The sequence below is a fragment of the Crocuta crocuta genome, unplaced genomic scaffold (assembly GCF_008692635.1).
Source record: "Crocuta crocuta isolate KB4526 unplaced genomic scaffold, BGI_CrCroc_1.0 scaffold3, whole genome shotgun sequence".
NCBI lineage: Eukaryota > Metazoa > Chordata > Mammalia > Carnivora > Hyaenidae > Crocuta > Crocuta crocuta.
Window position 1 is genome coordinate 3,524,612 of NW_027529934.1, and position 24,654 is coordinate 3,549,265.

The 24,654-nt window shown below is 37.3% G+C and overlaps 1 protein-coding gene across 4 annotated transcripts in view; it reads left to right on the forward strand.

The window, feature by feature from the left end:
• Positions 1-24,654, forward strand: part of RPS6KC1 (ribosomal protein S6 kinase C1) — a 186,172-nt gene that overhangs the window by 92,692 nt on the left and 68,826 nt on the right. For all 4 annotated transcript variants that reach the window (XM_077763204.1, XM_077763205.1, XM_077763207.1 and 1 more), the window contains exons 7-8: positions 5,004-5,119; positions 12,395-12,487. In XM_077763204.1, coding sequence (XP_077619330.1) covers positions 5,004-5,119; positions 12,395-12,487 — 209 coding nt within the window. The remainder of the gene's footprint in view (positions 1-5,003; positions 5,120-12,394; positions 12,488-24,654) is intronic.

Below are 24,654 nucleotides of genomic sequence, written 5' to 3' on the forward strand. Positions count from 1 at the left end.
GCCCATTCTCTTTCTCACTGTGTGAAATATATACCTTTTTGTAGCTCTTATTTTCCTGTGCCCTTGTCTGTCATTTCCAGTCTCTTTCTGTCTGCTTCTCTTCTGCTGTGTTGTCTGATAGGCTCCTGTCTCAGTTCCTCATGCTTATTTTCTCTTCCTCTTTGTTCCCATACTCACTTGTACTTGTCCCGTGCTCTGTATTTTTCTTGTTCTACTCAGTAACAGCACAGTCCACTTCACATTCCGTCACCAGAAGTGACTGGCTAAGACCTGGCTTCAGTTTTAGTCTCTTATATTAACTGCGAAAGCCACTCCACATCCCTGAGTCTTAGTCGTATAGGGAAGGTAACCTATCTCTTGTAAATAGAATTTGATGTAATGAAAGGAGTGCCAAGTAGTGATGGCTTCTTGAATACCTTAGAAATTTGTGATTTCATTATGTAGACTGTGCCTTCTGTAAAACTTAGTATCAAGTCAGAGTTGGTGCTCTGAGAAATGTAGAACAAGCAGTCCAGTGTTTCTTTTTTTTGTTTTAATTTTTAATGTTTTATTTATTTCTGAGAGAGAGACAGCATGAGCAAGGGAGAGTCAGAGAGAGGGAGACACAGAATCTGAAACAGGCTCCAGGCTCTGAGCTGGCATTCAGCACAGAGCCCAACATGGGACTTGAACCTACAAACCGCGAGATCATAACCTGGGCCGAAGTCGGATGCTCAACCAGCTGAGCCACAGGTGTCCCGCAGTCTAGTTTTTCTAAAAATTTCATGAACTTTGGACTTTCTCCTCATTTCTATTTGGCCACACCCCATTCTTCCACAGATCAGACTCTGTATTCACCCTATATCCGTCCTGTCTCCTGATCAGAAATTGAGAAGGTAAAGAAATACAGGTTGACACGATATACAAAAGACATTTTTTTTTGGCACAGTGAAACTTTTTGACATAATCGTTAGTAAATAATGAGTATTTAGTATGTTTTCTGTTTTGGATGCCAGAGCCCAGTGGAAATTCTTACTGTATCTGAATTATTAATAGAAATGTAGAGAAACTTATTGAAGGTACTGGTTTATCCTTAGGTAGCATGTAAAATATGTATCCATTTTTAAAAGCATTTGCTGGGTGGCTCAATCAAGCATGTGCTTCTTGATTTCGGCTCAGGTCATGATCTCACAGTCATGAGATCAAGCCCTGCACGATCAGGGCTCTGCACTGAGCGTGGGGCCTGCTTAAGATTCTCTCCCCCCCACCCCCCCATCTCTCTGCTTCTTGGCGTGAAAGCATGCATTGTTTTTCCAAAAAGAAAAAAATATATATTTATTAAATGTCTACCTCGATAAAACACTGAAGAGATAATATCTACATGACCTAAAATGGGATTAAACCTTGAATTTCAGATAACCTGGTTTTCCTTGAAAAATAACCATTATGGGCTGTATGCGTGTGTGTGTTACTAGGAAGATTAAGAAATTAAGGTTAGGGCCGACTGAAAATTTTTAATCTGTTAAAATCTGTTTCAAGTCATATTTATCAGTACTTTGATCGGTTAAAATTATTCCAGAAATCTCTAGATTAATCTTTTCTTCCTAGTACTCACAAACCTCAGGAAGTGTCCGGCAGTAGGAATCTGCAAGAGGTGATTTTCATCCTTGGCAGCTACTCTTGGGCAGCCGTGCTTGTGACCCACTTTTAAGGGGCTGGTAAGGAAGGAGTCATAGTATGTATATTGAAGGTTACGTTTAAAAGGCCTCCCCGTATTCCATCACTCCATTGTTGTTTCCATGGAAGTGGAACCACTATCAGCAGCAGGAGTCCATTGCAACTGCTGGCTTCCGGTTTTGTTTCTCTGTTACTATGGAGACTGCCTCAAAAGCGGCAGAGGCCCCAAAAGTTTTAAGAAAACAGTGATTTCATTACAAAATATGGTTTTAGCTTGAATTAGGTGCTCCACAGCCTTGGCATTTTTGAATTTCAAATTATTTTGGGAAACAAGTTGATTTCTTTTTTTGAACAAAAGCAAATTTCATAGTTGTATTACAGCTTGTGATCGCATTGCATTAAATAAATCGCCATGGTTTCTATCGCAGGTTAGCCTATGATGAATCAGAAATTTTAAATGGGGGATCTCAGTTGAGGGCATGAAAGGTATAACCTGATAGGAGCACTGATGATAATGGCAGTAGCAGTGAAGAGTCCAGGAAAGGTAAACTCCAAACTGAAGGATGAGTAATGTGTAGAAATAGTAAATGTTTCTTATCTCTGTGGCACATTTTACCTTCACAACATGTTTCAATTACTTAGCTAACTTTCACAGATAGATTATATAAAAATAAAAGCTTGAGTTTAGAAATTAAATACATTTTAAGGACAGAGAAAAGGATCATATTGAAATTTTAATTTTAATTGAAGTTTGAGGAGTTGGAGAGTTAATAAATGTAGACTGTTCCATAGTTAAAAAGCAGTAGAGATTCCCCCTCCCCTCCCACGTACCCCTTCCAGCCCCCAGGACTAGTTACATTTTTGAAGTACTCATAAAGGAGAGAAGAGATGGAACGGTCATGTAAAAGCTGTGAAAAGGAAGGTTTTTTTAAGCAAAACTGCACCCCCAACTTTGTTGCCGGTTCCCTTTGAGGGCCCTATTCAGTCTGGATTCTTAGGTTTGCATGTGAGAAAATCCAGTAGGCAAAGAATGGCAGGAATGTAGGTTGGGCTGAAATCTGGACCCCAGTCACACCAGGATTCCTTTTTGTGTCTCCCATAACTGCTGCTCTCTGTTAAATTCCTTATCTCTGATTGGCGCTTAGCACATTGATAGAGAAGGTGGCTCTTGGCAGATCCCAGTTCCCTTATTTCCAGCCTCAGTAGCAAAGAGGGACTGATTGGCCCAGTTTGTGTTGGGCCAATTCCTTCCTTCCCCAACGCCAAAAGGGTGGGGTCCTGTGATTGGCCCAGCTTGTGACAGAGGGCTCACCCTTGACTGTGTAGTAAATACGGGGCAGAGTGACTGAGATCTGAAACACAATAGCAGTTTTCATTCAGACCACCCTGTTAAATGATGGTCGATGGTCGATGGTCATGGTGGCTGAAGGTGGAGGGCTACTGAGGGGAGAAGGGAGCATTCCTCAGAAGAAATAGAAGATGCTATTCCAGGCAGAAATAAGGGCTTTCTCGTAGTCATTTTTTGGGGAAGAATGACTGCTTCATTATAATTCAGTTCAGTTCACTTCAGCAAAATAGGAACATAATTTTGTAGGACTTGGTTTAGAGAGAAACCAAGATCAAAAACCTTTACAATTTAGTGCTTCCTATATACAACTGCCTTTGTTGTAGTATCGTTTATGTATATTGTCTCCTTTAATCTCTGCAGTCATTTGAAGTATATATTTCCATTTTAGAGAATGAGGAAGAGGTCAGAGAGTTGAGATGATGTATTATCGGTCACATGACTAGTGAGAGGCGGAGCCAGAATGTAGATAACCAGGATTTCCAGAATGTAATCAAGGGTGCTTTCCACTGTATGATACTTGCTTTTTAGTTAACTTCATTCAGAAGATGCATAGGGTGAATTATAAAAAAAAAAAAAGTACTGTGTATGAAGTGCTTAGATAAAAATGAGTCATGAAAATATAGAATGCTATTTATGAAAGAAGCCTTAGAGATTATATAGTACAGTGGTTTTCAAAAGTTTTAACTTTCAGTCATGGAATCCTTTCTTCAAATGAAGTGTATATAAAATGGGTAATAGCATAGGATTGTCCTGTGCTAGAGAAGAGAGAGCCCCAGTACTTCATGGGCTGGATGGACCACCTGGTTTTTGAAGTCATGAGTACTTTGGAGGCCATTTTGAATACAATTTGTTTAGAGAAACTGAGAGCCAGGCAGGGTAAATGAATTGCTCATTTTCACATACTTGTCTATTGCAGAGATTTCAATTACATTCTTCCTTTTTTTCTGTTTTTTAAAGCTTTTATTTTAATTCCAGCTAGTTAACGTACATTTCAAGTAGAATCTTACTTTTCAGTTGTAAGGTGGGTGACAGTTTGTTGTTAATGAAAAAACATGAAGCTTACAAAAATCAGAGTGAATTCAGAGTTACCCTTAAATGATTTTATTCTCCAGTTTGGTGCCACTTTGGCAGCGTATCATATCCATGTCATGGCTCTTATTAAATATCTATCGCATTTAGTCCCAATTTGTTGAGTTAGGCAATAGCGTAGTGCCTAGACTAGGCTAGTTTTCTGTCTGCAGGGCTTTTTATATTACATTTCTTTCTAAAAAAATTTTTTAAATGTTTTTATTTATTTTTGAGAGAAAGAGAGCGAGTGAGACAGGGGCAGAGACGGGGGGAGGGCACAGAACCTGAAGCAGGCTACAGACTCTGAGCTGTCAGCACAGAGCCCAATGCAGGGCTTGAACTCATGAACCATGAGATCATGACCTGAGCCGAAGTCCAACGCTTAATCGACTGAGCCAGCCAGGCGCCCCTGTATTACATTTCTTGTATATCAGCTCCTCCTATAGAAGGTATCAGGTTCTCTCTATATATTTTAATAGAAAATTTTCAGAATTTGGATAAATCAAATTTGTGGTGATAGTATTGAGACCTTGCTGATACTAATAACTCGGATGTCTGTTCCAATTTTGAATTTCTCTTCTTCTTTATTAGAAATGTGAACAAGTAGCTGGGGAGCCTGGGTGGCTCAGTCGGTTAAGCATCTGACTTCAGCTCAGGTCATGATCTCATACTTTGTAAGTTCAAGCCCCGTGTCAGGCTCTGGGCTAACAGCTCAGAGTGAGCCTCAATCCTGCTTCAGATTCTGTGTGTGTGTCTGTCTCTCTCTGCCCCTCCCCTGCTCGTGCTCTGTCTCTTTGTCTCTCAAAAATAAATAAACGTTAAAAAAAAAAAAAGTGAACAAGTGGTGAACTGGGTAAAAGAAAGGTAATCTTCAGATTGGATAAATGCAAGTTTATTTTTCACATGTCCTGTCCTTATTTTCTACTTTCAGGAGAGTCAAGCCCTACCCGTCGAGAAGCTGTGAAGAGAAGAACAGCAGAATATCTCATGCGAGCAGAGAGTCTCTCTAGCCTTTATGGAAAACCTCAACTTGATGATGTATCTCAGGTATGTCTTATGTTTTGTATTTTGTTTTTCTATTTTTGCTGTCTTGTCTCTTGGCTTTATTTATAATTAGAATGAGAACTTTGGTCTTTGGAATTTTATTAGTAATATTTAAACAAATTATTGCTGGGAAGAAAAGCATTAAAACGAATCACCAAAAGTGGAATAACGTGGGCTTGCTTTCTCTTTCTCAGTCTTTTGTTCCTTACTCTACCCCTAAAACTCCATGTGTAAAATGATAGTAATTTGTACTGAATTTTATTTGAAGTATTTAGGGTTAAATAATCGTTTTTGTGCAATCTCTGTACAGTTTTATTGATTCATGTTAAAACTAATTATGTAAGCAGAAGTCTTAAAAGTAGCTGCTATAGATCACCTCGAATTATAAAGGCATAATTCTCACAGGGGTATTTAGGTTATTTGGGACTATCCTTAGTCTTGTCTAGAAAGCAGGTGAATGCTTAGAACATTGGAAACCTTGTGGTTTATTATTACTGTTTTTATGTCATCTAGATTTGGCAAATATGTAACTTTTCTGTTTTTTTAATAAAAAATATTTATATATTTTTCCTTATATTCATTATAAGTTTTTCTTCTTTTGGATACAATTTAAGAATCATATCTTCTAGAGACGGGAGAAAGTGCTTATTTTCTTAATTGATCTAAGATGCAGGTGGGCTTGTTCATATCCCAGCTCTGCCCCTTGAAGTCATGGAGCCTTGGACAGGACACTGAACTCCAGTTCTTAGCTTCACTTTCTACATCTGAAAGTGTAGGATTATGAGGATAATAGCAATTCCTTTCTGGGTTATTGTTAGGATTAAATGAGTTAAAAAAAAAATCATTCATATATACCGGCGCACATGTTCAGGTGCATGCGCACACGTGCGCGCGTGCACACACAGAAACACACACACACACACACACATCCTGCAGTTCAAGTGCTTATCTCATAAAAAGACCAGCCTATGAGCCAAGCTTATAAGAGTAGCTTAATAAGTTTTAGCCCTATTTTTCATCTTCCTTCATATACTGCTTTGTGTAATTTTTTCCCTATTTTTTAATGCTTATGTACTTTTTGACAGTTCTAACATGTATCCGTTTTCTAGTTTACAAATAGCCCAATACTTCATCTTGACTCGTTGGACCATTAAACTTTTTGTTGCTGATTTTCTAAGTCCTTTTCATTTTGCACGTGGCCTTTAAAAAAATTCAGTAATCAAAACTATAGTTATTAATGCAAATTTTCAGTGTAAGTGTTTGACCATTACTTGTAGAACAACAAATTTATATTCTAGCTTAGAAGTAATATACTTTTGTTTCTTGTTCTTACATAATGAATATGTTTTAAATAAGACCTCTGCTGTTTCATTTGGAGATTATACAAGAGAACTGATTGTATTAGATTATATATTAATTCACTAAGCATCTGTTAAGACTCTGTATGTATACAGTATCAAACTAGATATACTTTGAAGTTATACAAAAGATAATGACACTCTGCTTTTGCAAACCCTGTATAGTAAAATTGAAGACCCCAAAAATATACCTCAATGAGGAAACGTTAGAATTGTAAGAGGCATGTAGAATAATTAGAACTTGTATCACAAAGGGTAAAAAGGACTAACTAGTGAATCAAATTTGATATGCCAGGACTTTTTTCAGTTCTTAGTCAAGGAAGCTACAGAATAGTCTTTCTTACTAGACCAAGATGTTTCTCTATTATGGCTAGTATTTGCTTTTTATTTCACTTCTTTTTTTTTAATGTTTTATTTCTGAGAGAGAGAGAGAAAGGGAGAGAGAGAGACAGAGACAGCGTGAGCAGGGGAGGGTCAGAGAGACAGGGAGACACAGAATCTGAAACAGCTCCAGGCTCTGAGCTGGCTGTCAGCACAGAGCCCGACGCGGGGCTCAAACCTACGAACCGTGATATCATGACCTGAGCCGGAGTCGGCGCCCAGGCCACCCAGGTGCCCCATTTCACTTCTGTATTTTATGCTCTCAAACCTGGCCCTTACTTAGGTCAGGGGCATGCTCAATTATTTCCTTATCTATTATCTAACTTAAATGTCGTGTAGAGGTTCTTGATTAGCTTGGTGAATTCATTATTTTCTTTTTTAACCATCTTTAGGCCTCAGTTTCAACCAACACAATCAGAGGATTAGTATAAATGATTTCTGAGGCCCATTAGCTCTTAAATTCAGTGCAAAAGCAGATATTGTCTCTCAAATCCATGGGCAAACATTTCTTTTTAGTCTAGTTGATTAGGAAAATAAAGGAATCCTTTCTGGTTTTAACATTTTTGGTTGATAGTTGTTTTCTCCTTTGGTGCAGTCCAGGTCATGACTCACTCCACCTGTGTTTTCTGTGATGATTTAAACTTTTGCTTTACTAAATTTATTTATGAGACTCTTGTGGTAAAAATAAAGGTTCTAAATTTCCCAGTCATTGATGGTAATATCCTTTTTTAAAAATGACAGAAAAAAAGCAAAAGTCCTTTTTGACTCTTTGTTTTCTTCATTACTTCATTATTAATAGGCTCTAGAAAAACTTAAGGGGCAGGTTTCAGGAAAAAAGGAAATGAATTTTCTTTAAAGTAAAAGTAAAGTCTTACCTGACAGAGTTCTTTTTTTTTTTTAATGTTTGTTTATTTTTGAGAGAGAGAAAAAAAACAGCATGAGAGGGAGAGGGGCAGAGAGAGAGGGAGACACAGAATCTCAACCAGGCTCCAGGCTCTGAGCTGTCAGCACAGAGCCTGATGATGGACTCGAACCCATGAACCGTGAGATCATGACCTGAGCCGAAGTCAGACACTTAACCAACTGAGCCACTGAGGTGTCCCCTTTTCCTTTTCGTTTTTTTTTTAAATTGCAGAGGACTTTGATTTAAGAATTAATATATATTTTAAATGTTTTTATTTTATTTTTCTTTGAGAGAGCGCAAGCTGAGAAAGGGCAGAGAAGGGGACAGAGGATCTGAAGTAGGCTCTGTGCTGACAGCAGTGAGCCCACTGTGGGGATTGGACTCACAAACCACAAGATCATGACCTGAGCTGAAGTCAGATGCTCAACTGCCTGAGCCACCCACGTGCCCCAAGAATTAATATTAAGAGGGAATTTTCCTGGAAAAGACTTGTAAAAGCATTTTTGCTCTTTTTAGCTCTAGGAATTGTAAACTTAAGATCATGGAAATTTGGAAAAAGACAATAAATGGTCTAAATTTAGGACATAAAATATTGTGTTGTTTCTAAAGTATGAATACGTATTTTGTCATGCAGTGAAACAAGATGTAAATGAAAATTTACATGTAGAATATATGCCTTTCCTGAATATTTGTAGATTTTTGAGTACAGTTATTATGATATTGAAAATATTTTCCTGTTGTGCATTTTGTTGACTGGTGTTATTGATGTTTTTCAATTCTTCTTTAGAAAATATTTATTTAGTAAAATTTTTTTTAATGTTTATTCATTTTTGAGAGGCAGAGAGAGAGAAACGGATCATGAACGGGGGAGGGGCAGAGAGAAAGGGAGATACAGAATCCAAAGCAGCCTCCAGGCTCTGAGCTGTCAGCACAGAGCCCCATGCAGGGCTTGAACCCTTGAACCATGAGATCATGACCTGAGCTGAATGAAGTCAGATGCTTAACCTACTGAGCCACTCAGGCGCCCCTAGAAAATATTTTAAAATGAGTATTGTGTCACCCTTAGTGAGACATAGACAAAGCCTAGATGGCAATTGGGGGCATTCCACATCAATAATAGTACTGCAGTGAAGACACATCCTTGAAATGTGATGGAAGAGAGGCTAGGACACTGGGTTTGAGGGTTAATAAGTTACCAGGGAAAGTCTTGGCAAAGCCAAAAATATACAGGTGAAACCAAGTTCAGAAACTAGTGTAGTTAGCCATCAGGTTTTAGAGTGTACGTTCTTGATAGATTTTTTTTTTTTTTGTAAAGTGCTTTTCCTTTTACCCTTATCTTCTCCCACTCCAAAATGGTGACTTACTCTTAGGTTAAGGACAGGTAGCTAACCCTACTCCAAATGTGGTTGGTGGGCCAGTGGCATCAGCATCTCCTCTTAGCTTGTTAGAAATGCAGAATCTTAGTGTCTCTCAGACTGACCTAATCAGAATCTCCATTTTAACAAGATCCTCAGGTGATGCGCAAGCATGTTAAAGTTTAAGTACTGCACTAACAGCTCGGTAAGAATTGGGGTAAATGTCATTGAAACAGAGAATCATACCAAGTGAAGACAACTGTGGGCAGGGCAGGATAAACAGCAACTTTAAAGAAACCAACTAAAGCAAGGGTAAGTGTCACTTAGCCATTTAGAGAATATAGAACAGAAACGGGAAATAGGTTTTACTAGTGTGTTAACCCCAATCCTCTGGTCATGGTTGCCAAGAACACTGTATTGTGAGACAGAGTGTGAGATGAACAGAGATATCTGCATGGGCTTGAAGGGTTGAGTGATAAGTATTTGCCATCTTTGGTTTTGAAGATTGTTGGTTCATCATACATTCTTGTATCATAAGATCCATCGTGTACCCTCTGTCCCTTCTCACCCCTTGTGTTTGGTTTTGGTATAGGTGAATCCAACTTCTCCTTGCTTCTTCAGGCATTGACTGCTGCAGTAGTTAATATACGTAAATGAAAATTTTACCTTTCTCATTAAGGAAATCAGCCATGTTTCCTAGAAATACGCTGTATCGCCCAACCCCCATTCCCTTAGCATTAGCTGGAGTTTCCCCAAATATATTATATTATTTCATAAGTAAGATGTAATTCCTTCTTATATATTATCTAGTTTTGTCATCTTAGACAAATTGCTTAACCTTGCCTCTTAGTTTTCTCATCTGAAAAAAAAAAAAAAAAGAACGTTGGACTTGATCTCTGTCTCTTTCTGTTCTTAAAATTCTGTGGATTTATGTTTCCTTTTGCCATCTGAAAAAAGGAATAGATCTATAGGGATTCTACCCAATTTAAGCGCTGCGTATAAGGAATACAGGAGTTTTTACTGATGATTTTATTTCATGATCTTTCTTTGTTCATTTCTCTGATCTTAAACTTTTATAGATGGTTAAAGTGGAAAGAGAACTTTAATGATCACTTTGCCTTTGGTCTTTCCCCATTACAATTTCACCATTCCCATTTTTGCAGAAGTAAGCTTACTGAATCACTGTTTTCCTTAGGTTGTTTCTCATACAAAAACTTGTTTTCTAGACTCTGGAGAATATGGTCCAGAACTGGCATTCAAGGCCTGTGAAAACTGACCAACCCTAAGTGCTTAATTTTATTTTCCTTTGTTCTACAACCTGAACATTTTTTCCCTACCAGGCCAGTTTCCTTCCAATCCTTCATAGAATATCCATTTCCTAACCTAACTTCAACATAGCATTTAAAATCATTTTTCCATTTCTTTCTGAGATCACAGTTTATTATATGATAAGTGTATGTCTTGAATTCCTAAAAAATGTTTTGTTATTATTTAATTTTTCATGTATTTTGCTTGTCTCTTCAAATAAGTAATAAACTTCTTAAAGCTAGGGGATCATGCCTTTCGATGGTTTATATTATTTCAGTTATCATGCACATACTGGGCACATAGTACTTATTCACTGAAAGGTACAGTTTGTAAAGATTTTGTAGTTTGCTGTCTTTGCTGTTGAGATTACCACAGTGAACCAAAACTTTTCTTTGGAAAAACTGAAGGCTCCAATACCATCAGTAAGAAGGTATAAGGTATAAATAGGAGGTATGGATGTTAGATGCATTTGGCCATATATTCAAAGATGAATATAATGCATAAATTATCATTTAATATAGGATATTCTTTTCCCCCATAACTTTTCCTTAACATTTCTCTTACCAGAAATCACAAGCAATTCTTACTCTTCCTTAGTAATAGATTCGGGAGAGATTAATTTTTAATGATCAGAATGTGTTGTGGAGTAGAAAGACTGCAAGCAATACAGTAAGAAGTTCGGGAACATCACCTCTTCTGGCACACTGAAGTTAGTACTTGCTTGCTAAGCCTAAAAACAAATATTTGGAAGCAGTTAGAATTGCTGCTTTTAGAAAATTTCAAAAATGATAGTTTTCCCAGTTGTAAATGACACCTGATTTCTTTATGTAACCTCCTTCTTTCGTTTTCTTCCTCTTTTCCTCCTTCCTCTCTTTTCTGCTTTTCCTCTCTCCTTTTGACTAACACTCTAGGCACTGTGTAGATAAAGATGAATAAGGCATATTTCTTGTTCTCAGGGAGCTTTCTGTCTGGTGATACTGGTCTGCACAAGGACTTGAAGTATCCAAAATGGTATATCAGTAACTATTAGTCATGATATTTGTTTAACCAAGATAGTTGTCTTCCATTCATGGAGAGAACAGTGTTCCTGCATTTTCTTATAGACTTCAGACAACAAAAAATGTCTTACTTTACTGATGGGGAAAAACTAAGACCAGTGGACAGAGAGTAAGATTTATTCTTTTACTATGTGTGGTACTGAAATATCCCTTCCTGTTTTCACTGACCTTTTATTTATTTATTTTTTTGGTAGCCAACAGACCTAGTTTTCCACATCACACATGTTCAAATATTAAAAAATATTTTTCTACTGTAAATCATTTCTTTTCTAGGCTTAAACAACGTCAGTTGTAACAATTATTGATTATATGGTGGAGTTTCTGTTTTTCACCATTAATGACAGTTCTTCTGGTTAAACTTGACTCTGCCAATCCTCTTAAAATACCTAAGTATATGATTATAAAGTAACAATAAAAGACTATAGTTTCATGATGAGAGAGAATGACTTGTGTTCCCTCTCTCCCCCAGTTTATCGATTATTACGTTGTTTTTTAGTACCCTCCTTCTCAATTACTCTGGGCCATCTGGGATAAATATAAGGCTGTGATGGATGGTTGTCTTAGTTATCTATTTGTTACAAAGTTTCATTACAGCTCTATAGTTTTGAATTGAATTACTGCTCTAGAAACTATATCAGCTCATTATTTTTTCTTTTTAAAATTTTGTTTTCTATGTTATCATGATTTATTTACTTGCAACTTTTTTCTTGCTTTTTCTTTTTGATTTTCTTTCTTTTTGATTTTATTATTTTTTTTATTTTACATTACAGACAAACAGAAACTTCCTCCTTTCATCTTTCCATTCTCTGATTTATGATAAATTTAGCTTCCTTTGGCCTGGCATTTGCTTCAGCAGGCAGTCTTCCTTCAAGTACCTCCCTGATTGATGTATAATCTTTGATATCTTCCATTAGCCTCCAGGATCACTAAGTTCAAGGCCCCCTTGGAACCTAAGGAGCCCCGCCGAGGAGCTGAAGGCCTTCAGAGTCCTTGGGGTGATTGACAAGGTAATTCTTCAGTGTCTCTTCAAGAGTTCAGTCATAAATCGACTGCATGCTGACATTATGTCTTTGAAGCTTTGGATCTTAAGGATATGAAACAAAAGGAGAAAATGACTCAAATGCATCTGCACTTTAAAATAACAAAAGCAGAAAAGAAAAAGCTTTTATCTAAGCAATTCATGTAAGGTCATGCAAAATATATTTGAGCTAAAGAATAAGGTGCATATTTGTTGGCATTCTTTTGAGTAAGGGGTTTTGGTTTTATAAACCTGCTAGAGCAGGGTAAAGATATACTTTTTGTAAGTTACAAAAACTTGTTGGTAGTTTTCAACATTAACCGGTATAGTCAATCTAATGGTCAAAAAGAAAAATGTCACCCTCTTAAGACCTACTGTCTGCTGAGAACCTACAATGTGTCAGGCATACACAGGCATTTCATATAAAGCAAGTTGCTTAATCCTTCTCACAACCCTGCTTTTTGCATCATGGTGGGAAAGTGGTGTGTAGAACAGAGTAAGTAACTTACCCAGAAATCACATGGCTGACTTAGGGTAGTACTGGCGTTTGAACCTATATCTTTGTGACTCCAAGAGCAGTGTTTTTTCCAGTACACACCTCCCCCCAACCACATCTCCTTTATTTTTGTATTTGGAATAAAAATAAAGAGATAACAGAGATCCACTATTGAGTTTTTCCAAATTTGGTGACATCTCAGATATGCCACAATTTCACAGTATTGGCAGACATAAATAAATAATTTATTATTTTTAAATTTTGTTTTGTTTTGCTTTTTGAGAGAGAGAGTGTGAGCAGGGAAGGGGCAGAGAGAGAGAAATGGAGACAGAATCTGAGGCAGGCTCCAAGGTGTCAGCACAGAGCCCGATGCGGGGCTTGAACCCACAGATCACGAGATCATGACTTGAGCCGAAGTTGGATGCTTAACCAACTGAGCCACCCAGGTGCCTCTTCAAGTGTAATTTAAAAACCACACATGGGGCACCTAGGGGGCTCAGTCAGTTAAGCATCTGACTTTTGCTCAGGTCATGATCTTGCATTTTGTTGGTTTGGGCCCCACATTGGGCTCTGAGCTGTTAGCTCAAAGCCTGGAGCCTGCTTTAGATTCTGTGTCTCCCTCTCTTGCTGTGCCTTGCCTGCTCACACCCTGTCTCTCTCAAAAATAAATAAAACATTAAAAAAATAATAAATTAAAAAATCACACACAATAAACCATTTTTAAATGTATTTGATCAACCATCACCTTACCTTTCAAAGTAAAAGAAAATGCTTTATTTAATATTAAGGTGTAAATTAATTTAGGCCATTTTTATTTTTATATTTTGTTTTTAAAATATAATTTATTGTTAAATTGGTTTCCATACAACTCCCAGTGCTCATCCCAACAAGTGCCCTCCTCAATGCCCATCACCTACTTTCCCCTCTCCCCATTCCCCATCATCCCTCAATTTGCTCTCTTTATTTGAGAGTCTCTTATGGTTTGCCTCCCTCCCTCTCTGTAATTTTTTTTGCTCCCTTCCCTTCCTCCATGGTCTTCTGTTAAGTTTTTCAAGATCCACAAATGGGTGAAAACATATGGTATCTGTCTTTCACTGACTGATTTATTTCACTTAGCATAATACCATTCCATCCACGTTGCTGCAAATGGTGGGATTTCATTCTTTCTCATTGCCAAGTAGTATTCCATTGTATAGATAAACCACATCTTCTTGATCCATTTATCAGTTGATGGGACATTTAGGCTCTTTCTATAATTTGGCTATTTTGAAAGAGTTGCTATAAACATTGGGTACGTGTGCCTCTATGTATCAGCCCTCCTGTATCCCTTGGATAAATTCCTATCAGTGCTATTGCTGGGTCATAGGAGAGTTCTATTGTTAATTTTTTGAGGAACTTCCACACTGTTTTCCAGAGCGGCTGTACCAGTTTGCATTCTCACCAACAGCCCAGGAGGGTACCGGTTTCTCCACATCCTCGCCAGCGTCTGTAGTCTCCTGATTTGTTCATTGTAGCCACTCTGACCAGCATAAAGTGGTATCTCAGTGTGGCTTTGATTTGTATTTCCCTGATGATGAGTGACATTGAGCATCATTTCATGTGTCTGTTGTAGGCCTTTTTTTTTTTTTTAATTAACCATCTTTTATGAAGCACGTCAGTGGTCATTTGGAACTTAATGTTCATTGAGTATTTTGTGTGTTCTAAAGTATGCATGTGATTTGTTGCTAAAACTGAACAATATGCAGCATATCTCAGGTAGTTTAGACAGAGGTAATGGTTTGAGGCATCCCAAAGGGAACAGTAGGTTCAATATTACACGGACTCTAGGTGTCTTATTATCGTAAGCGTTGTTTTTCTCAAATAAATTCATAAAACTGAATTTTGACTTAAAGAATTCTAAGCCTGAAATATTTCTTTAACCATGTTTCCCTAGCTTTTCCAGTTTGGAGAACATTCTGTTTGAGAGTACAGAGAGGCAAAATAAGAACTGAATAGTTCCAAGGATCTTGGATTTCTGTGCAAGCAAATATACTTTTTTTATGTGCAGTGTCTGTCCCCTCTCTTTGATCTGTTTGTTTTGATAAAATATGACCTTTCATTGCTGTGCTCTAATCATGAGTGAGTCACCTTGAAGTCCTGCTAATAACTATGAGTCTCACAGGTTTATCCAAACAGGCACTTTCAGCAGTGGAGGAATTCCGAAATTGTGTGCTAAGGCATAATTTGCTACTGTCTATATTCTGTTAACCTGGGAAGTATGTTTGGTGTTGAGAAGGTGACATTTAACTTTTCTAAGTAGAGATAACTAAATATGTATTTGGGAATTAATAAGCTTAGCAAATAATCTTTTAAAATTTCTAAGTCTTCATAAAAACATGAATAGAATTTTAAAAATTTGAATTTAAAAAAATGTTTATTTCTTTCTGAGAGAGAGAGAGAGTGCAAGTGAGGGAGGGGCAGAGAGAGAGAGAGAGAGAAGATCTGAAGCATGCTTTGCCCCCAGAGTGCAGAGCCCTGGGTGGGGCTTGCACTCACAAACCATGAGTTCATGACCTGAGCCAAAACCAAGAGTTAGATGCTTATCCAACTGAGCCACTCAGGCACCCCCAAAAATTTGAATTGTTTTTAAAGATAAATTGTTCTCCATTCGGGTTTTAGAAATGGGAAGATTGGAAGAATAGTGTAGAAAATACACAGGGTACATTAATCTAGTCTATACAGACTACAGTTTTTCTGATTCTGCTTCATTACATTATTTGTTCTTTATGAGTTAATTTGAGTGTTGTTGTCTATTAACTTAGGAAAATAAAATTTTCCCGGCAATAGGATTTTACCGACTTCTATATAGAAAATAAATAAAGCAAATTTGTTCATCAGTCTCTATACCATAAATTCCATGAGAATAACGTCTTGTCTGTCTTGTTCTTTATGTTCTTAGTGCCTAGAATCATGCTTGGCACCTAATGGGTGCTTAATAAATATTTGTTGAAAGAATAAATTGAAACTTAAATAATTCTAAATACATCGTATGTAGAGTGACACCTACTGGTAGAATGCGAGACTGTTCCCTAGTACCATTGCTCTAGACACTCAGGTATCTGTACCCAGAGATAATAATGCCATTGCTACATCTTGGTCTAGTATTCAAAGGGAAATAAATGATTTCCTGTTCTTTAATTGGATTACAAAATCCGTTATTAATACATATGTGCAACAAGGAATTTAAGTATTAGGGCTCTTGGAATATAAATAAGCTTGTGAACATTCAATCAGGCTAGTGAAGACCCTCAAAATCATACAGAGAATAGCTAAAAACATGAAGTATGTATAACCTAATCAAAACATATGTGTTCCTCCTATTTTTGGATGGCTATCCAGGACAGTGTGATTAAGTAATGTTTGTTCAAATATTGAGGGTGAAAGGGGATATTAATTATTCCAGATCAAGAGGTGCAAGCTAAGATCTAGGCAAAGCAAATGTAATGAAGGATAAGACTTGCTTTTTAATATCCCCAAGGATACAATCAGAGCTAAATGAGTATAAGTTTTCAAAGTTTAGCTAATGATTTTGAGAATTAGGATTGACTAACGGCTGACTGGATTTCATCATACTTATTTGTTTCTTGTCATTAGAGATATTCAAGCAAAGGTTGAAGGGTCATTGGTGGGGATGTTGTAGAAGGAATCCAAGCACTGGGTGGAGTTTAGATAAAGATTTCTTTTAGCCCTCAGATTCACTTGCACATAGTCCTCATGTAGTAATAGCAAGGGAAAGTAGAAATTAGTAGAACACCAATACATGGATGAAAAGAATGGATTGCTGTTGTTTTCACATAAATTTGTGCATGTGTGGGTGCAAACTTTTGTGTTTACGTTCATGAGGTATGTATGTATAAGGATTGCTTATGTGTAGGTAATTTGCAGTTGAGTTAGAAGTCTGGATTCGTTATTTAGTACTAGAATACCCAAGTGTAGGGAGAGTTTCTGTGAAAGTTCACTATTGTATAACTTATCTATTAAACTGATACAGCAAGGGCACCTCGGTGGCTCAGTCGGTTAAGCCTCTAACTTTGGCTCAGGTCATAATCTCGTGGTTTGTGAGTTTGAGCCCCACATTGGGCTCTACACTGTCAGAGCTGGCTTTGGAGTCTCTGTCTCCCTTTCTCTCTGCCCCTCCACTGCTCACACACTATCTCTCTCCCCAAAATAAATGAACATTAAAAAAAATAAAAGGATAAAGGAGTCTGTAGTCTAGTAAACAGTAAAGTACTACTGGCAGTTTCCTGGTTTTGATATTGTGCTATAACTATATAAAATATCATCGTTTGGAGAAGCTGAGTGAACGGTACATGGGACTGTACTGTTTTTGCAACTTCCTGAGTTTAAAAAGAGTTAAAAAAAACGAGGGCGGGGGCTAGGAAGATGCTGACTTGAACATCGGTAATAATACCAAGATGTGATCCCTTCATGTCTAGTTAAGTCTTCTGGGTTGTGTGTAGCCAGACTCATCCTGCACGTGGGTGTGTGTATGGTGTTTGCAGGGTCAGCCCGTGAAGATGGTATGGCTGTATTGCTCAAATTCATTGTCATTCCTTGAAAAACAACTTCAACAGGATGCTTTAGAAGTCATTGTTATGAGAGGTGCCACACACTTTGTAAGCTAATCACTATTTATTACATCCAGTGCTTAGGTATTTTTGTAATCAGGGTAGCTTCTGAACTCTCTGAAGCTTGCCAGTCAGAATTCTTAGGTTGACTTGCCACTGGAAAAATATAATTTCAGCTTAAATATTTTTGAAAACATTTGCGGAGATTGTTCAAATTGAGTAGATGTTAAGAGAGCCTTAAAAATAAGTACAAAATAAATAGTTATGTTTTTAAGTTTCCTAAATAGTATTTCCTGTGATATATGGGTAAACTGTCCTTATTGAGAACACAGAAGCATCAATATTTGGGTATTTGCTCATTGAGGGAACATTAGGTTGAACTGTATTAATAGGAACTTGTCCTTTATTTAAACAGTGGGGCAAAAGTATTGCCTAAGTGATAATAAATTACAAATGTTGCACTTCTGCTTGTAGAAAGATGGAATTGAGATCCTTTTTCCTATTTTCCCTATCAAGTCTAACTAAAACTCTGGATGTTATTGAGAAAACAAAGAAGAAGTAGACTGGAAACTGGAGAGTAGAAGGAAGTCTGGCTAATGACCGTGGGATCCATTGACTGCGTGGTGGTGAACTCCCTGTACTTTCTTTTCCTCACATGTTTCAGACTAGATGTTAGAGAAATGGGCAACTCAGCAAAGCTAATAGGGACAGACAAAAACCAAACTTAACAAAAGCGTGGTCTTTCTAACCAAAGGACTATGAAACGGGGAGTTTAGTCAGATAGAAAACTTTTAGACAGTAAGCACTCTACTCCATCGAACCCACAGGAAGACTTTGGCCCTGCCCCATCACCGCTAGCAGAGACCACGGAGGTACCTAGACTTTCATTCTTGCAAGGCTGCCCTGAGGTGCTACACCCTCCTGTTTGGCAGGTGCCAGAAATGGCCAGGTGGGGATCTGGGTCTTGTATCCCCAGTGGGCAGAAATGACACACGTTCATTGTGATCTCTTGGGAAGCCTGGACTTTTAGCTGTACCTGGTGGTAAAAAGACTCCCTTTCCTTTCCCCACTGTGGTAGTGTTAGAGGGGGGCTGGGAGAGACTCAGGGTTTGACCACTACCCAGTGGTAATGAAGCCACCTCCCATGTGCTGTAAAGTGAAGGGCACATGAGGAACAGTAACGAGGGCCTTCTGTTCTTCGCAGCCAGGGTGGTATCTGCTGAGGCCTGGTCTCCTGCTCCTACCCAGCAGTAACCAGGGGTCCCATTTTCCTCCCTCAGGTGTCAGTGAAAGCCAAACAGGGAACCTGAGCTTCCATTGCCACCTGGTAGTTTCAGACTGATTATCTCTTTCCCCCATCAGAATCATGTCAGGGAAGGACTGCTAAAATAAAATAATTTACAAGAGGCAGAGTCTTATAATATGTCTGAAATATCCAGGTTTCTATAGAAAATCATTGAGAAGAGACAATCAACTGTTACCAACACAGAGGTGACATAGATGCTAGATTTATCTGACAAAGATTTTAAAGCAGCCATCATAAAAATACTTCAGTGAGCAATTACAAACATATATGAAACAAACAAAAAAGTAGAAAGTCCTAACAAAGAAATAGAAAATATAGGGGTGCCGGGGTGGCTCAGTTGGTTAAACATTTGACTCTTGGTTTCGGCTCAGATCGTGATCTAGCAGTTTCTTAAGTTCAAGCCCTGTGTCAGACTCTGTGCTGCCAGTAAGGAACCTGCTTGGGATACTCGCTCCCCCTCTCTCTCTGCCCCTCTCCCACTCACTCTCAAATAAATAAACTTTAAAAATTAAATAAATAAAAATAACAGAATGCCTTGATAGGCTCATAAACAGACTGGACGGGGACGAGGAAAGAGTTTTTCAGCTTGAGGATATGTCAGTAGAAACTTCCAAAACTAAATAGCAAAGAGAACGAAGACTAAAAACATGGAACATCCCAGAACTGTAGGACAGCTGCACAGGTGAAACACACACGCAGTGAGAATCTCAGAAGAGGAAGAAAGGGAAAGGAACAGTCTGCTTAAAATAATAGTAAGAAATGTGTATACTTATGTGCAAGGGAAATGAGTAAGAGCAATGATCTAAGGGATTGGAGAGATGAATTAGGAATATTTTGCTATTATAAGGTACTTGAACTACTTGAGAAGCAGTGTTGTGTTATTTGAAAGTGGACTCGGATTAGTTGTAAATGTAGATTGCAAACTCTAGGGCAACCACTAAGAAAAATGAAAAAAAAAAAAGTATAGCTGATATGGTAAGAAGGGAAAGAAAATGGAATCATGCAAAATACTCAATTAAAGCCACAAATGGCAGAAAAAGAATCGAAGGAAAAATTGAACAAAGGCAGTGAATAGAAAGCATTGAAAACTGTGGTAGATATCCAATTATATCAGTAATCATAAACATGAGTGCTCCAGATGCACCAATTAAGAGACAGAGATTGTCAGAGTTAATAAAGAAACAGGAAGCAACTATTTGTTGTCTATAAGTTGTCACTTTAAATATAAAAGACACATATAGATTAAAAGTAGAGGGTTAGAGAAAGGTTTATACCATGTTCATACTGATCCAAACAAAGTGGGAGTAGCTATAATAATTTGAGACAGAGCAGACTTCAGAGCAAGGCAAATTATCAGGAATAAAGAGAGACATTTCATAATAATAACAGGTCAATTCTCCAAGAAGATATAACAATTCATAGAGAGTATTGTGCCTAACACTGAGCATCAAAATATATGAGGCAAAAGCTGAAAAAACTACAAAGAGAAATGGGTATTTCTACTATTACAGTTGGAGACTTCAACACCTATCAGAGATGGACAGATTGAGCTGACAGAAAATCACTGGAACATAGTTGAACCCATCAATCAACAGAATTGGACATGGCTGAACATTTGTAGATTTCTTCATCCAACAAAAGCAGAAAATATTTTCTTCTTAAGCTCACATGGAACATTCACCAAGTTAGACCACATTCTGGGTCATAAAACACTACTTAACACCTTTAAAATGATAGAAACATAGAGGGGCCCCTTGGTGGCTCAATCAGTTAAATGTCCGACTTCAGCTCAGGTCATGATCTCGCAGTTCATGAGTTTGAGTCCCACATTGGGCTCTGTGCTGACAGCTCAGAGCCTGGAGCCTACTTCAGATTCTGTGTCTCCCTTTCTTTCAGCCCCTCCCTGTCTCTCACTCATTCTGTTCTCTCTCTCAAAAATAAAATAAATAAATAAGAAACATAGAATATTTACTATCAGACCACAGTGGAATTAAAGTAGAAATTAATAACAGAAATATGACTGGAATATCCCCAAATATGTGGAGATTAAATAACACACTTCTAACAAATTCTTTTTAAAAAAATGTTTATTTATTTTGAGAGAGAGAGAGAACATGCACAATGAACAGAGGAGGGAAAGGGAGAGTATGCGAGAGAATCCCAAGCAGGCTTCACATTGTCTTCACAGAGCCTGGACACGGGGCTCCATTTTACAAACATGAGATCATGACCTGAGCCGGAATCAAGAGTTGGATGATTAACTGGCTGAGCCACCCAGGTATTCCAATTAACACTTCTAAGTAACACAGAGGTCAAAGAAGAAATCTGAAGAGAAGATTTGAAATAGTGTGAATTCAGTGAAAATGAAAACATAATCACAGTTTGTGAGATGCAGCAAAAGCAGTACTAGAGGGAAATTTATATCAGTGAATGCATGTATTAAAAATGATGAGCTCTAAAATCAGTCATTTAAATTTTGACCTTAGGAAACTAGAAAAAGAAGATCAAATTTAAAGTAAGTAGAAGAAAAGAAATAATAAAAATTTAAGGAGAAATCAATGGCATTGAAAACAGGAAATCGGAGAAAATGAACAAAACCAAAAGCTGATTCTTTGAAAAGATAAGTAAAACCAATAAGCTTTTAGCCAAGCTAAGTAAGAAAAAAAGACAGCATGCATAAATTTCTAATGTCAAAAATGAGAGAGAAGATATTAGTACAGACATGGACATTAGAAGAGTAATAAAGGAATATTGTGAGCAATTCCATGTCTACAGACTTGGTAACCTAGAGGAAATGGACCAATTTCTTGAAAGACACAATCTGCCAAAACTCTCATAATAAGAAATATACAATCTGAATAGGCCTATACCTATAAGGAAATTGAATTAAGAACCTTCCAGAACAGAAAGCATCAGCCTATCTGGGCTCACTGGTGAACTCTACCAAACTTTTAAGGAAGAGATTATACCAATTCCCTACAGTCTCTTTCAGAATATAGCAGCCGAAGGAATACTTTCTAACTCATTTTATAAGGATAGTATTATCCTAATAACTAAAACAAAAGCTATTATAAGTAGTGAAAACTGCAGGCCAATATATCTCCTGAATATAGGTGCAAAAACCCTAATCAGAATATTAGCAAATTGAATCCAGTATAGAAAGAGCTATACACTATGATTTTTTTTTAAGTTTATTTCTTTTGAGAGAGAGAGTGCGAGTGGCGGAGGAGCAGAGAGAGAGAAAAAGAGAATCCCAAGCAGGCTCTTCACTGTCAGCATAGATGATGCAGGGCTTGATTATCACAAACCATGAGACCATGACTCTCTGCCCTTCTCCTGCTCATCCTCTGTCTCTCTTTCTCTTCAAAGTAAACAAATATACATAAACATACCCACACAGACAAACACAATATCCTTTATAGTATTTCAAAAAAATGAAATACTGGAGTGCTGGCTGGCTCAGTGGATAGAGCCTGTGACTCTTGATCTCAAGGTCATGAATTCAAGTCCTACACTGGGTGTGGAGCCTACATTAAAAAAAAGAAAGGAAGGAAGGAAAGAAAGGAAGAAAAGAGAAAGAAAGAAAGAAAGAAAAGAAAGGAAAGAAAGAAAGAAAAAGAAAAAAGAAAAGAATACTTAGGTATAAATCTGACAAAATGTGTATACTATCTATATGAGGAAAACTACAAAACTCTAAGGAAACAAAAAAAGAACTAAATGAAGAAATGTTACATGTTCATAGCTAGGAGGACTATTAATGTCAAGATGTCAATTCTTCCCAGTTTGATCAATACATTGAGTGTAATCCCAATCAAAATCACTGTAAGTAATTTTTTGGCTATTGAGAAAATTATTCTAAAGTTTTTATTGAGTGACAAAAGTCCAACCCAATATTGAAGAAAATCCAACACAGTATTGAAGGAAAAGAATAAACTCAGAGGACTATCTCTACCCAACTATAAGACTTACTATAAAGCTACACTAATTAAGACCTTTATGAAAGAATAGACAGATTCATCGAACAGACTAGAGTGCCCAGAAATAGATCTACATGAGTTTAGTCTAGGGATCTTGGACAAAGGACTAAAAGCAATACTATGGGTACAAATGGTACTGGAACTCCACATCCAGAAGACAGCCACATATAAAAAAGTGGATTTAGACACAGACCTTACGTCATTCAACGAAATGAACTCCCAAAGTAGATCATAGATATAAATGAAAACACAAAACCATAACAACATAAAACTCCTAGAAGATAAAGTAGGAGAGAATCTAGATGACCTTGTATATAGCAATGATTTCAGATATAGCACCAAAGGCATGACACGTGAAAGAAATAATTGATAAGCTATACTTCATTAAAATTAAAAACTTCTCCTCTGCAAAAGACACTGTCAAGAGGATAAGACAAGGTACATATTGGGAAAGAATATTTGTAAAAGACATATAAGGAATTACCCAAAATATATAAAGAACTCTTAAAACCTAAATGAACAACTTGATTTTTTTTAAAAAAGGGCAAAAGTTCTGAACAGACATGTTACCAAAGAAGATATACAGATGACAAATAGACATTTGAAAAGATACTCCACATCATACATCATCAGGTATATTCAAACTTAAAAAAAAGTGAAATGTTATTATGGAGTGGCCATAATTTAGAACACCAACAACACCAAATGCTGACAAGGATGTGAAACAACAGGAATTCTTTCATTGCTGGTGGAAATGCAAAATGGTATATCCATTTTGGAAGACAGTTTGGTGGCTTCTTACAAAACTAAGCATATTTTTTGTTTGTTTTTTAGAGTGAGAGTGCAAGCAGGGGAGGGACAGAGGGAGAGAAAGAACCTTTTTTTTTTTTTTAAGTTTTTATTTACTTTGAGAGAGAGCAAGCATACACGGGAAAGAGCAGCAAAGAATCAGAGAGAGACAGAGACAGAATCCCAAGCAGGCTCCAAGCTCTCAGTGAAGAGCCTGACACAGGGCTTGATCCCACAAACCATGAGTTAAGATTGAGCCACCCAGGAACCCCAACACTAAACATAGTCCTAACATATGATACAGCAAATTCCTTCTTGGTATTTGCCTTAAATGAGTTCAAAACTTATGTCTACACCAAAACCTGCACATGGATGTTTATAGTAGCTTTATTCATAATTGCCAAAACCTGGAAGTAACCAAGATGTTCTTTAATAGGTAAATGGATAAAGACACTGGATTATGTCTAGATGATGGAATGTTATTTGGTGTTATGAGAAGTGAGCTATGAAGTCTTGAAAGTATATGGAGTAAGTGCATATTACTAAGTGAAATATGCCAGTCAGTAAAGGCTGCATACTGTATGAAAGGCAAAATTATGGAGACTGTAAAGAAATCAATGGTTACAAGCAATTGGGAGGAGAGATGAATAGTGGAGACAGAGTTTTATATGATATTATAATGGTGGATACATGCCATACATTTGGCAAAAACCATAGAATATACAGCTCTGTGAGTGGATCCTAATGTAAACTGGAATTTGATAATAATGTATAACTGTGGGTTCATCACTTTCAACAAATGTATCAATCTCATGCATGATGTTCAGAGCAGTGGATGCTGTGATTGTTTGGGTGCAGAAGGTATATGGAACTTTACTTTCTGCTCAGTTTTGTTGTGAACCTAAAACTGCTCTAAAATATGAAGTCTGTTTATTTAAAAATTTTTTTAATGTGTATTCTTTTTTTTTTTTTTTTTTTGTG